The sequence below is a fragment of the Myotis davidii genome, unplaced genomic scaffold, assembly GCF_000327345.1.
Source record: "Myotis davidii unplaced genomic scaffold, ASM32734v1 scaffold242, whole genome shotgun sequence".
Classification (NCBI taxonomy): Eukaryota; Metazoa; Chordata; class Mammalia; order Chiroptera; family Vespertilionidae; genus Myotis; species Myotis davidii.
The window spans coordinates 98361-111496 of record NW_006295821.1 but is presented as its reverse complement, the minus strand read 5'-3'; the positions used below and the strand labels follow the sequence as shown (position 1 = coordinate 111496).

Below are 13136 nucleotides of genomic sequence, written 5' to 3'. Positions count from 1 at the left end.
CCAGGACGGGCGTTCCTGGAGGCAGGTCGCCGCCTCCTGACGCCGGCGCGCTGGCGGGCGACAGCATGACCTTAAGTCTCATCTCCTTGCTGTCCCAGGACATCTCCGGGCTGTGGCTGCTCCTGAAGACCAGCACAGGTGCGTCAAGCCTGCGCTTTGGCGCTGGCTGTGAATGGAGGGTGTGCAGCGAGAGAGGGGCGGGGGACCTTCTGGGGATGGCTTAGCCCGTCACCCACATAGGCCAGCTACAGAGAGGAGCCAGCTCTGCCCGGCCCCCCTCGTAAGAGAGATCCAGGCTGGGGTAGAAAGGGCAGCCCTGCTCCAAGGGGTGGGGACGTCTGGCATCGCCAGCTGGTTTGGGTCTGTGGCCACCTGGCCCCCCTCCCTGCCCGGGTTTCTCTGCCCTTGGAGTAAAGGTGCACATCGCCACACTCACCCTGGGAGCTGGAATGGACTGTGGTGAGCTCCTTTGTTCCAGCTTTTCTACAGATGTGCTTGTGGGGCCCAGGAAGGAAGCCCGGAGCCTGTGGGTGCGAGGACTGGTCCCTGGCAGTGACGCCGGGACAGAGCTGTCCCAGGCTCCCGTACACAGTGCACTCCGATCAAGGGCTCTCCAGGTGGCAGGAATCGGGACTGGACTGGTCAGGCCTGTGGACAGTGAGGGGCCTGTCCTGCGTGGTCTATGTGGGCTTCATTTGCCATCCCTGCTCCCAACTCTGTTAGCGGGTAGGCACTTCCCTCCAGACCCAGGCCCCCTGCAGACCGAGAACAAAGACCCTGGAGAGGGGATGGGGTGGGTCCCCTGGTTGTGTTTCTAAGGATGGAACAGTGCTCGTCTTGAAGCGATTTGTCATTGCAGATGCTTCTGCCAAGGATCGATGAATAGTTCCTAAAATAAGTATTTTGTAAATTGTAATGAATTGGTTCAACCTCAGCCATCAGTGGCAACAGTAAAGATCTGAAGCGTCCAGTTTTATGATGAAGGGACTGGGTGTGTGAATAATGAGTGAGTGCATGGATCTCCCCAACAGATAAGATTCAGAGCATCACGCTCACGTAGGTGGCCGCATTAGACAGCTCAGTCACTGCTTCTTAAACCCAAGGCATAGACAGGTGGTGCGTTTAATGAAAAGTGGTTGTTTTCGTATTTGAAGTCTGTATCACAGCGACAGTGCTGGAAGGATCCCTGAAAAGAATGCTTTCTCATTATAGCTATTGTCTGGAATTTTAGAAATTTCACAAACCAGATGCCTTACCATCCCATAACCACAGGTAACTTGATTGTGGGGAGTCCTCCCTTGTGGCTATAGGTCATCATTTTAGATGTTCCTTTGCTTTCCTAGCTAAATACTAGTTTTAAGTCTTACAACTTTGCATTATAAATTCTTAGTGGTTCTTCTAACACGTCCTTTTTTTAAGATAAATGTGCTTTCGAATAAGTGTCCTGAGGGTGCTTGGTGTAATTAAGGGTTGGAGGGCTTTCTCCCCAGTCTCTAGAACTCATTTGCTGTTTTCTTACAAAAAACACACACACAAACATTGGCCAAATTTATGAAGAAACAGACATGTTGGTGCATGTGACAGTAAATCTTCCCTTCAATGGTACTGCCAGGGGTGTTCGCTCTGCGGAGGGTTGTGTAACTGGCTACTGATTTTCATGAGTGCCTGCTATTTACAAACAAGGTCACGTGCCTTGTTAGTCACTTCTGTTTGGGCTGGATGGGGAGGGAGCCAGATGGGAAGTTTGGCACCTGGCTGGTCAGGAGCTGGGCCCAGAGCACACACATGATTTTAGGTGAAAGCTAACGTGGGGGAGACCGCAGACTTATTCACTGTGTCCGAGGCCATCGAGAACCCGAGCTGAGTAGGATGGCAAGTTTGAACCACCATCTCTTTCCAGGCTCAGGTGTCTCCTGTCCTGTCACTCATGAAATCAATGAGGTTGACAGATGTGCATGACCTGCCACCACCAAACCCTAAGCCGCCAGCTCACTCTCCATTACAGCTCTCCTCCACCCCTCTCCTCTCTGTCTCATCTTTCTCTTTGCCCCCACCTCTCTCTCTCTCTCTCTGCCACTCAAATGCTGCAAGTCTCTCCCTGCCCCCTGTGTGTGCCTGCGCAGGGCAAGGGCTCCAAGGCTCCCAGTGGGACAGTGTCCATGAAGTCCTTATGCCCCCCACTGTGCTCTGTGCCACCCCGTCATGGGAGCCACCTGGGTGAGGCTTAGGATGGGATGAGCATGCCCTCCCATGGTCCCCTTCACCCGAGCAGCCCAACGTTCCCCACACCGTGTGTCATTGCTTTTGTCGGATGGGGATGTTTTGAGGAAGGTTTATGCAACCTCTTGTTTGTTTTTTTAGATTTATAGAATTCTTGGTACTTAGAAAGCAGGACTAAGTATGCACACCTACAGTTCAGGGGAGAATTTTGGAGACCTTCTGGAGTGTCTGGAAGGAGCGTGGTGGGGTGTTGGTGACAGGAACCTCGGTCTTTCCCTGTTTGCTGTGTTCTGTGAGCAGCTTTCTGAGAGCAGCTCTGGATGGAAGGACACGTGAGCACCTGCCCCAGCGTGCCTCCTGCCCCTTGGAGCCAGGAAGGAATGACGTCTATAGAAATTGTTTGCATTGATTTCCCTGATCTTAGAGTTATTGTGGGTGTTTTTTTTTTTTTTTATGTTGGCACGTGATTGTTTTAGAATGAGTAAGAAAAGAAAAAAAGCCATCAGAAAAACCTCCTTTATTTCTATACAGCAATGGGCTCCTGTGGGGGGGCGGGGTGTATGGTGTTTTTGTCTTTGTGATGTGTCTGTGTAGGTTGTATGTGCAGTGTTTATATGTAGTGTGTGCATGTGTAGCATGTGTGTGAGGTCCATAAACCATACCTGCTACTTCAAAGGAAGCAAAGATGCTGACACCTCAGAACATAAAACTGTGGGACTCTGGGGGCCCAGGTGCTTAGGGACTCGGGCCAGGCTCCTGAAGGGGCCCAGCAGGTGGCTGGTACGACATGCTGTTGGGGGCCCAGCATGGCCGGAAGCTCAGCCCAGAACCAGAGTGAGGGTGGCGTCATGTCACATATACTGCTCAGGGCTGATATCATTTGCTTCCATGGAAACCCAGAAGTCGGAGCTTTGGGAGAGGAAACGAGACATTGGATTCACTGTGAAGGGTGAGCTGGTGGTTGCTGCACTTAGGATGGTGCTGGTGTTCCTCCCTGCTTGCTCCTCCCTCCCGTCCCCCCACCTCTCCGTGGCCTTTCGTCTTCAGGGTGGCTGCTTAGGGCTCCCTCTTTGTGAAGACATCAGGCCAGCGTGAGCCTCAAGGAGCCCTGGGACCGGCCACAGTGGGCAGCCCTGTTCCCTGTCATCTCTGGGAGCCTGGAATCTCTTGGTGGCTTTCTTATCCTGACCCTGTCCTGACCCCTGCTGGCTGCACTGCAGGCACCGAGGTGTGCAGGAAGGCCCCGCCTGGTGCGGATTAAACACAAACAAACAGCCCAGTCGGCACTGGGCACCGAGGGGAGGTGCTCAGAGGAGGAGCCGTACTGCCCATAGAACAGCTCTTTTCTTCAGGGACTTGAGTCTGAGGGTGAGCGTATTTAAGCCGCAGCTTCACTGATTAGCCAGTTCACTCAGGCGAGGAGAAGGATTTGGAATCAAGACTTATTTCCTTAGATCAGTGGTCAGCAAACTGTGGCTCGAGAGCCACATGCGGCTCTGTGGCCCATTGAGTGTGGCTCTTCCACAAAATACCACGTGCAGGCGCACATGTACAGTGCGATTGAAACTTCGTGGCCCATGCACAGAAGTCGGTATTTTGTGGAAGAGCCACACTCAAGGGGCCAATGAGCCACCTGTGGCTCGCGAGCCACAGTTTGCCGACCACTGCCTTAGATCACCCGTGAGTGGTTAGCCCATTGAATGAACAGTGTGAGAAGTGCCACCTGGGGCCTGGGCGAGGAGGAGGCGGCCCACTGTGTGGCATTCCAAGGCTGATTCATGCACCAGCAACCTCTCCCACAGGTCACTTCCCAGCTCTGTTTTCAGGAGCTCGCCAGGCTCTCGAGGTTCCCTGGGGGGGGGGGGGGGGCAGGTGGGGCAGGTAGGAGGGGTGTGGAGAATGCTGGGTCTGCAATGGGGTGGGCTGAGCCAGCCCTCTGCCCCTGCAGAATGGGACCTCAGCCAGAAATGTGTGATGATGTCACAACTGTGGGCTTGTCAGGGCCATGTGAGCTGATTTCCGTGAAATATCAAGCCCAGTTCATGAAGAGAAATGTTATCAGTAGTGAAAGGTCCACAGGCCTCTCTTGCTGAGCCTCCTAGGAGAAACCCCCCAATTAGTGCACAAGCTTGGAGAGGGCTTTCCGTCAGCACCAGCTGGGTGTGCGCCCTCCCGCATTCGTGCGGGTTCTCCCTCCACATGACCTGGGCTCCTGTCCGCTGGCTTCCTGCTGGCTTGGCAGACGCCTGGCAGATCTCCACGAGTCACCCTCACCCATCCCAGCCTGTCTGGGCACTGAAAATGGACCACACATAGTCGCATAGAATAAGTTCAAACCCCGATGTGCCATGGAGCCTCCGTGCCCAGGCCCTCCACGCCCTAGCACGCCCCACCCTCACCTGGTTCTGCAGGTCTCGTCACGGGCCACTTCTGCAGAGAGGCCTCTCAGGGGGAGCCCGGTGAGGCCCTGCCTCTGCTGTAGAGTCACAGGCATGACCGCCAGGCGGTGCGGGCAGGGACCAGCCCCTACCTCACTGCCAGGTGTGCAGCCTCAGAGCTCGATTTAGCTGGGACTTTGATGTGACGCTTTGGGACACGATTGGTGAGATGCCTCTAAAAGCAAACAATGCACTTAGTTTTATGATCAACTCCATCTCCCCCGATATTTGCACACGAAAGTAGGTCTGGTGTTCGTCATGCCACTGTCCAATTTCTGATCCACTGCTACCAAAAAGAGTCTGAGGCCCTAGCCTGTTTGGCTCAGTGGCTAGAGCATCAGCCTGTGAACTGAAGGGTCCCAGGTTCGATTCCAGCCAAGGGCACATACCTGGGTTGCGGGCTCAATCCCCAGTAGGGGGCGTGCAGGAGGCAGCCGATCAATGATTCTCTCTCATCATTGATGTTTCTATCTCTTGCTCCCTCTTCCTCGCTGAAATCAATAAAAAAGAAATATTAAAAAAAAAAAAGTCTGAAGATATGTTTTCCCGTAGCATCATCAGGAGCCACCTTTTAACCCTTTCTTCCAAGGCTCCCTTGCACCTGCTTCTCACGTCGGCAGCAGGCTCCCCAGTCTCCCCGCTCGCTTCCGTTTGGCCACACCTGTGGCGTTTGTGGGGAGCAGCTCCCACCTGCAGATGAGGACACCCTCCTGCCCTGCTCCCCAGCTGCTCGGAGAACAAACCTTTGAAAGGTTCTCGGGCCCATCCCTTTGGTTGCCAAACCCACGCAGGTGCACACTGTGCCCCAGAGCCGTGGAGGCAAGGTGATCGCCTGCCGGGTTAAACAGAAATGAGGCTCTTGGCCTGGGGATTTCAAACTGAGACGTTCCCATGAAGTGCCCTGCTGCCTTCCTTCTTGGCTTACCTGTCGTCTCCCTGGGAATGGGAGAGGCCTGTGGCTGGGACAAGCAGGGGCTGCAACGAGGTCTCAGAGCAGTGAGGGGTGGCTGGAAACCAAGCGGGCCGGCCACTGCAGGTTTCCGAAAGGACGGGGGTGTGGTGCCAGCCCATCAGGGACACACATCAGGAGTGGGTGCAAAGAAAGCCCTCATCTATGGCTAGAGGGTTCCTTCTCAGTTTTCTGCAGGGCCCAAGGTCCCTTGGTCTGAGAGAACTCCCTCAGCCCAGCCACAGTGCCTGCCCTGAGCCCAGGGGTGGGCCTGGCCATTGAGCACACAGCCCAGGGCCCCCACTCTGTGAACCCAGAGGGCACGGCATCGAAGAACTGAGGAGTGAAGAACTGAGCGAGTGAAGTGGCGTCTTGGAGGGCCGGCTGCCATGGGTGCCTTCTCCCCTCTGCACCGCAGCTCAGGCCCCTCCCCTCTGTGGCTCAGGAGCCCCTGGAATGAGATGCTGCAGCCCTGAGCAGGCCAGCACAGCTTGGAGAGGCTGTGGCCAGGGCGTGGCAGGACCACGATCACAGATGCACTTGCCGCGGGGCTGGCCTGGCGTCCACGTGCTGCAGCTGCTCTGCGGCCATCTGCACGGTGCTGCTGCCAAGTGCAAGACAGACCTGCACTTCACATTGCCCTGTGGGTCCTTGTCTGCGCCCATTTCTCCGATCGCCTTTGTGGGCCTTTAAAACAAAACAGAAACTGTGAACTCAGGAAGGACTGGCCCAGCTGAAGGCCACATTCACGAAGGCCATGCAGAGAAGAGTTTAATAAATGGGTGGTTTAGTAGAAACAAGAGGCCGCACATCTCTCGCCATCTCTCTTGCTGGACACGGCAGCTCTGCGCTGCGGGAAGTCTCGCCCACCCTGCCGCATCCGACCTTCCTCCCCAGCCTGCCCGGCCCTGACTGCTACGGACACCCACCCCCCTGGACACCAAGCAGATTACTTCCAGCACCTCCATGAGAAGCCTCGGTTGCCCAGCTGGCAAGGGTCGAGTCCTGTGCTCCCAGCTCCATGGCCTGAGCTGCTGTTTAGGGTGCCTGACCTCACCCTTCCTCCTTGCTGAAAACTCACCCTTCGGGGTCCTTAGCCTGTGGAGTGAGCTCGGGGAGTGCTTCCGGCAGCTGCATGGAGGCGCCCCTCCATGGCTGGTCCAGGGGCTGAGGGAGGGGCCTTGCCACCCAGGACTCAGAAATGAAGCTGCTGAGAGACAGGAGCCAAGGGTCACGGGAACATGGCCACGCTCGTCCTATATCCAGCCTCAGCTCAGTCCCAGCGTGTGACACCTGTGTCTCCGAATCAGATTCTTCGCAGGTGCCAGCTCCCTCCGCTCCGAATGCAGAGCTTTGCTCTCGAACAGCCCCCTTAGCGCGTTCCTGAGCAGAGAGGCAGAGCTGAAACCACACTGAACACAGGAGACGGAGCACTTGCTGGGAGAGTGGCCTCAGGACATCCTCATCCACTGCCCAGAACAGGTGGGAGGGAGCAGGGACCCCTCAGCTGCTCGACCCCAAGCCCCAGCCCAGCCCCCAGTCCTTCCTGACCCGGGCCACACTGAGAACATGGCCACATGAAACCCTGTTGTATTTGGGTCTCTTCCTGCCCCTCCCACCGGACAGGTCTCTGGACCTCTGCCCATCGGATAGCCAGCTATTCTGGGATGTGGCAACTGATGTGTCCGTGACCAGCAGGGCGGGTGCCCAGTTAGTGTGAGCCCACTCCGTGGCCATCAGAGCAAGACTGACATTCAGAGGCTGAGGCCCGAGAGCTAGAGTGCCCAGGGGAGGAGGGAGAGAGAGAGACAGAGAGGCTTGCACATCTGCCTGGGACTGGCCTCTCCTCCTCGAACCCAGGGATGCAAGGCCCCGCGGGTCTGTCCTGTGTGGGAATGCCCCCTGCAGGGCGCCGGGCTGGATCTAGCCCACGTGTCTGCTCAGAGACCCTGGAGCAGTGAGCGCCTGTGCAGCTAGCTGTGCACAGCACCCTGCCGGTACCCATGGCCCAGAAGGTGCAGCCTGGTGCCCACTGCCTTAAACATGTTCAGGTCCCGAAGTCCCCTTGTTGGATGACCCCTCCGTGGGCAGCCCAGCCCGGTGGTGGTGTGGCGAGAGCTGAGTCCCCAGGGGAACTGTGAGCAGAGGCAGCAGAACCCAGAGCCAGCGTGCTTTCACCCTGCAGGAGGGAGAAACCGGGAGCTGAAAGAGAGGGACAGCTGAGGTCTCCAAACTCTGGAAGGACCTGCTTCCTTAGGCGGGTCCTCCTGTGAGGAGCCCACCCAATCCCATGCTGCCTCCAGACATGGTTCTTGGGCATTTGGGCCTCGGCCCCTTTCCACTGTGACTTCTCTGCTCAGGATTTGTGTTAGGTTATTTACCGTATTAGAAATTGAAACACATTTTAAAATATCAAATTGAATAAAAATAACAATGATAAATCCAATATGGTAGCACAAATAACATGTTAAATGAAAAAATAACTGTAACAGTTGTTCCCAACCTTCCTAATGCCACGACCCTTTAATACAGTTCCTCATGTTGTGGTGACCCCCAACCATAAAATTATTTTCGTTGCTACTTCATAACTGTAATTTTGCTACTGTTATGGATCATAATGTAAATATCTGATATGCAGGATGTATTTTCATTGTTCATGACCCACGGGTTGAGAACCGCTGATCTAGAACAAAATAAAAAGTGTGAAAGCAGTGGCATTGTTTTGAATTTTGCACATGTCCCTGATCTCTGACAAGATGGGGTTGGTGACTGCTTTCCTGCAGCTGGTCGGTACCATGGTATGCGATTGCTAGAAAGACCCACACTCTGGTAGGGACGAGGGGAAGGGCAAAACTCTTAGTAGTATTATCAAGTGGCATCTCCTTGTGGAGCCCTGAAGGAGCCATTGACTGAAATGACTTTTTGTTTTCCGTTCTTTATTTTTTTTTTAAGGCTTTTATTTATTTATTAACGGCCTGGCGCACGAAATTCGTGCACAGGTATGGTCCCTAGACCTGGCCTGCGATCAGGGCCATCTTCCCTGGCTGCCCACAGCTGGCCCTGCCCCCCATCGCCACCCACCTCCAGTTCCCCATTCACCATCGAGCAATTGGGGCCTGCGGGCTGGGGTAGGTCCTGCTTGAGCATCTGCCCCCTGGTGGTCAGTACACATCATAGCGACCACTCGTTCCACTGTTCGGTCGATTTGCATATTAGGATTTTATTATATGGGATTAGTAGCATGTAAAGAACAAAGTAAAAAAGAGACGAACTAAAGGAAGAGACGGGGAGAGACACAGAGAGAGAACCATTGATGTGAGAGAAACACATCGATTGGTTGTCTCTCACACACTCCCTTCAGCCAAGGGTCAATGCTCTATCCACTGAGCCATACTAGCTAGGGCTGAAATGGCTTTTTCTTAAAAACCAAACCAAAGTCAAACTTGCAGGGGTGACGTATGCTGGCCAGGGCACAGTGCAGACTGTCCATGCCCAGGTGTTAGTAACAATTAATACCCAGACACCATGCTGGAGGTGTTCACTGAGTATACAAGCCACCCTGGGAGCTGGATGCCATGATCACCCCGATTTTACAGCTGAAGAGCAGCTCAGAGAGGTTAAGTAACATGCCCAAGGTCACACAGCCCCAACTGCCTTCAGAGCTCTGGCCCACTCCCTGGGAAACCAAGGATCCCTGTGTATAAGAGGTGATTTCAGCCAAGGAAAATTCAGCCTCTGGGCTCCAGTCCCTCATTGAAGCAACTCAGAAGATTGCACAGAGCCGATAGCCGTTCTGTAGACAGCTTGCCTCTGTGACCCTTGGGGACAATGTGCAGTCAGTGTTCAGGTTTAAAGACACTTACAGTTAACGCTCTGGGAGCCCCGGCCTGAGCTGCAGCAGCAGTGGCAGAGGCAGTCCCCATCACTGACAGCATTCTCCTCTCTGCCCGCAGCAGGGAGAGCCGGCTTAAGATCTTGAATGGCAATAAATACATATTTACCAACAACTGAATTTAAAAAACAAAACAAACGAATAAGTAGAACAGAAGCAGACCCATGGACACAGAGAACATGTTGCCAGTTGCCAGATGGGAGGGGTTTGGGGGAATGGGTGGAAAAGGTGAAGGGATTAAGAAGAACAGAGTGGATGCCAAAACCGGTTTGGCTCAGTGGATAGAGCATCGGCCTGCGGACTGAAAGGTCCTGGGTTCAATTCCGGTCGAGGGCAAGTACCTGGGTTGCGGGCACATCCCCAGTAGGAGATGTGCAGAAGCGTAATATGCTAAGTGTCCAGTTGTCCATTCAACCAATCAAAGCATAATATGCTAATGATATGCTAAGGCTGCTCAGCCTCTCACTATGATGTGCACTGACCACCAGGGAGCAGATACTCTGACCGGTAGGTTAGCTTACTGCTGGGGTCCAGCTGATCGGGACTGAGGGAGAAGGGCAGACATGCCCTGGAGTCCTCCCGTGGTCCCTCCCCAGCTGGCCAACCTCTCACGTCCCTCCCCAGCCCCAATCGTGCACTGGTGGGGTCCCTCGGCCTGGCCTGTGCCCTCTTGCAATCCAGAACCCCTCAGGGAATGTCGAAGAGCTGGTTTCGGCCCAATCCCGCAGGCCAGGCCGAGGGACCCCACTGGTGCATGAATTCGTGCACTGGGCCTCTAGTATTATAGTAACTATCTATGGTGTCAGACCTGTCCAGATGATCACCTAGTAAGTTATGTAATGTCTAATCACTGGGGTGTACACCTGAAACTAATACAATAATGTATGTCAACTATAATTGAAAAATTTTTTAATGATTTTTTAAAAAAGAAATCTACTTGGACTCTAAAAAAGAATTGATACAAAATTATGATGAGATTATTTAAAATGCCTCTGCTAGTTGCTAAATATTTCTTTAACCATTGATGCAAGGGTAAGGGACTCAGGAAATTAAATATCACAGTGAGGACCTTACGACCCGCTCTAGTCTCGTGAGGGAGGCACCAGACTCTCAGCTCATTTCTGTTACTTTGAGCTTTCTCCATGGCTGTCTGTCACACCAAGCCTCCCCCGTCCCCACATTAGAAACGCCCCCTCTTAGCATCTCTATTTCCGAAACCCCATTTCCTAAGAGACACCCACCGTGATGCTGCCTCAGACTGGCTGACACCCTTGCCCCTCCCTTCTTTAAGCTGCTGCATCTAGAACCACATTCCCCGACCCAGCCCCCATCACTGCTGTGTGGTTTCAGGCAAGTCTCTCAACCTCTCTGTGCCTTAGTTTGCTCATCCATAAAATGGTATAATACTCTCCCATTTCTTGGTTTGTTGTGACAATTAAATGCATTAATACGTAAAAGGTATTTTACTCATCATTGTACTCGACTGCTGTTTCTGTTACGATTAAAGATTTTCTGTGTGAACCAATTAAAATGTAATTTAGTTGCTCCAGACAGCCTGTAAGTGTAAGAAGTTCTCACAGTTCTCCTGTACTCCCCATTATGCCAGCTGGTCATAGTGTAGATGTCCAAGACATACTTGCTTCCTTATTGATTTAAGACATTGGTGGAATTGGGGGGTTTGTTTTTGTTTTTACTTTCGTCTGTGTTGTTGGCTCAGTGAGTGCTTGTGTTTGAATTTCATCAAAGACTTTTTCTTTGTTTTACTGGTAATAAGCTACCTGGAGTAGCACTTCCCTAAGTGCATTATTTTCAACATTAATTCTGCAGTAGTTGGAAATTGTTCTCCACTCCCCCCAAATCTGTGACCAGTTACGTTTCTTAGAGCTTCCACAAAGCAAGGTTTGTCTGTGGTGCTTCCCACGTGTGTTTGACTACGGAGCCCTTCTCTCCCTGGCGTGGAAGAGAGGGCTCCCCGAAACATGCAGACAAACCATCTTCTGGGAGTTTGACCCCGGAAGCCCCAGGAGCGGGAGCTGGGGCCCCTGGGAAAATGCTCCATGCTGGTTAGGGTAGCCCGGCGGATTGTGGGCACTGCTTACACTCCGACATAGGTCAGGCAGCTCACTGGCCGTGGCCTGCGTGGCAGCTTCGTGTGCTCAGGCAGGCTGCCAGAGCCTGTGTGATGGAGGATGCTGGGCTTGCTGGAGCCAGCATGGGGCGGGATGGAATAGGGAACACAATACATTCAAGAGAGACATACTGTCCGTTCTGCGTGTGTGCTTAATGAGGCTGCCAGGTGATTCCCACGCAGGTGTGAGCTACAGACATGGGCGCATGGGCACACAGCCTGGGAAGAGGCAGTTCTGGAGACTACACTGTGAGGAGTTTCACAGGGCCTCCAGGGTGTACAGCTTTATCTGCACAAGTAGCGCACACTGGGGTCCTGTCCAGCCAGTTCTGCATGGTGGACGAACCCCCGGGCTCCTCACAGGAGTGGGGGATGGCTCCAGCTTGAGTGAGTCTGGCTTCCTGATTTCCTCCACCCGGATGCATGTGAACCAACACGGCTTGTTGGTGGGAGGTGCTTTTTCTTGATGACAACTTCAGTAAAGCACCTTTTCTTATGGGGTCTTTTATTTTAAACTAGAGGCCTGGTGCACGAAATTTGTGCACTGGGGCGGGCGTTCCCTCAGCCCGGCCTGTGCCCTCTTGCAGTCCGGGACCCCTGGGGATCAGGCCTAAGCCAGTAGGCAGACATCCCTCTCACAGTCCAGGCCTCTCGCAGTCTGGGACCCCTTGTTCCTTACCGCCCTCCTGCAGTGGAGGCAGGAGAGGCTCCCACCACCGCTGCTGCGTTCACCAGCCGTGAGCCCGGCTTCTGGCTGAGCAGTGCTCCCCCCGGTGGGAGCACACTGACCACCAGGAGGCAGCTCCTGCGTTGAGTATCTGCCCCCTGGTGGTCAGTGCGTGTCATGTCAACTGGTTGTTCTGCCATTTGGTTGATTTGCATATTAGGGTTTTATTACATAGGATTTTGTAAGGACTTGCTTTCTGAGATTAGGAAATCAGGGAGAACGTCTGGTGCACTGAGTGAGTTAACGATGCTTTGCACATGATGTGAAATATGTATGCCTAATTCAATAATAGCTCAGGATGTGCTGTGAATGAGCGTTCAGCTGCCCAAATAGTATAGACCTCAAACATCTCGAGTGGCTAGATCACAGAACCCTCCACATAGATTATAAATAGAGTTGGAGACGCCGCTCCTGTCCAGACCACAAGGACTCAACAGCTGGTGGAGGAGGCATCCATCCCACCCTGGATGCAGGGCTCCAAATGGGGCGTGGTTGGAGCCAGCGGCCTCCCTTGTTCTGTCCGCACACACTTTGCTCTCGGCTTGGAGATTCCTGGCGTGGGCTTGGTGAAATAGGAATCCCACCCATGGGAGTTGGGGGAATAGCCGCACTTGATTCTCCACCCTGGACTTTGAAAAGAGATCACTATTTTATTTTGATTAAAAATAAGCAAAAGCCAGATACAAATAAGAGGATTAGCACATAAGAGACTTGGTGGCCCAGGGCTTCTCACCAGCTGCTGGCCCCTTTGCAGGAGCCTTTCTTGGGCTCCTGTGTCCCTG

General features: G+C 53.5%; 1 protein-coding gene across 9 annotated transcripts in view; it reads left to right on the top strand.

The window, feature by feature from the left end:
• Positions 1-13136, top strand: part of MCF2L (MCF.2 cell line derived transforming sequence like) — a 188318-nt gene that overhangs the window by 103266 nt on the left and 71916 nt on the right. Inside the window, exon 1 of one of the 9 annotated variants that reach the window (XM_015568422.1) lies at positions 7-138. The exons of the other annotated variants lie outside the window; for them this stretch is intronic. Within the exon in view, the coding sequence (XP_015423908.1) occupies positions 66-138 (73 nt within the window). The 5' untranslated portion in view covers positions 7-65. Of the gene's footprint in view, positions 1-6; positions 139-13136 lie in introns of those variants that run through there. 9 annotated transcript variants of the gene reach the window in all.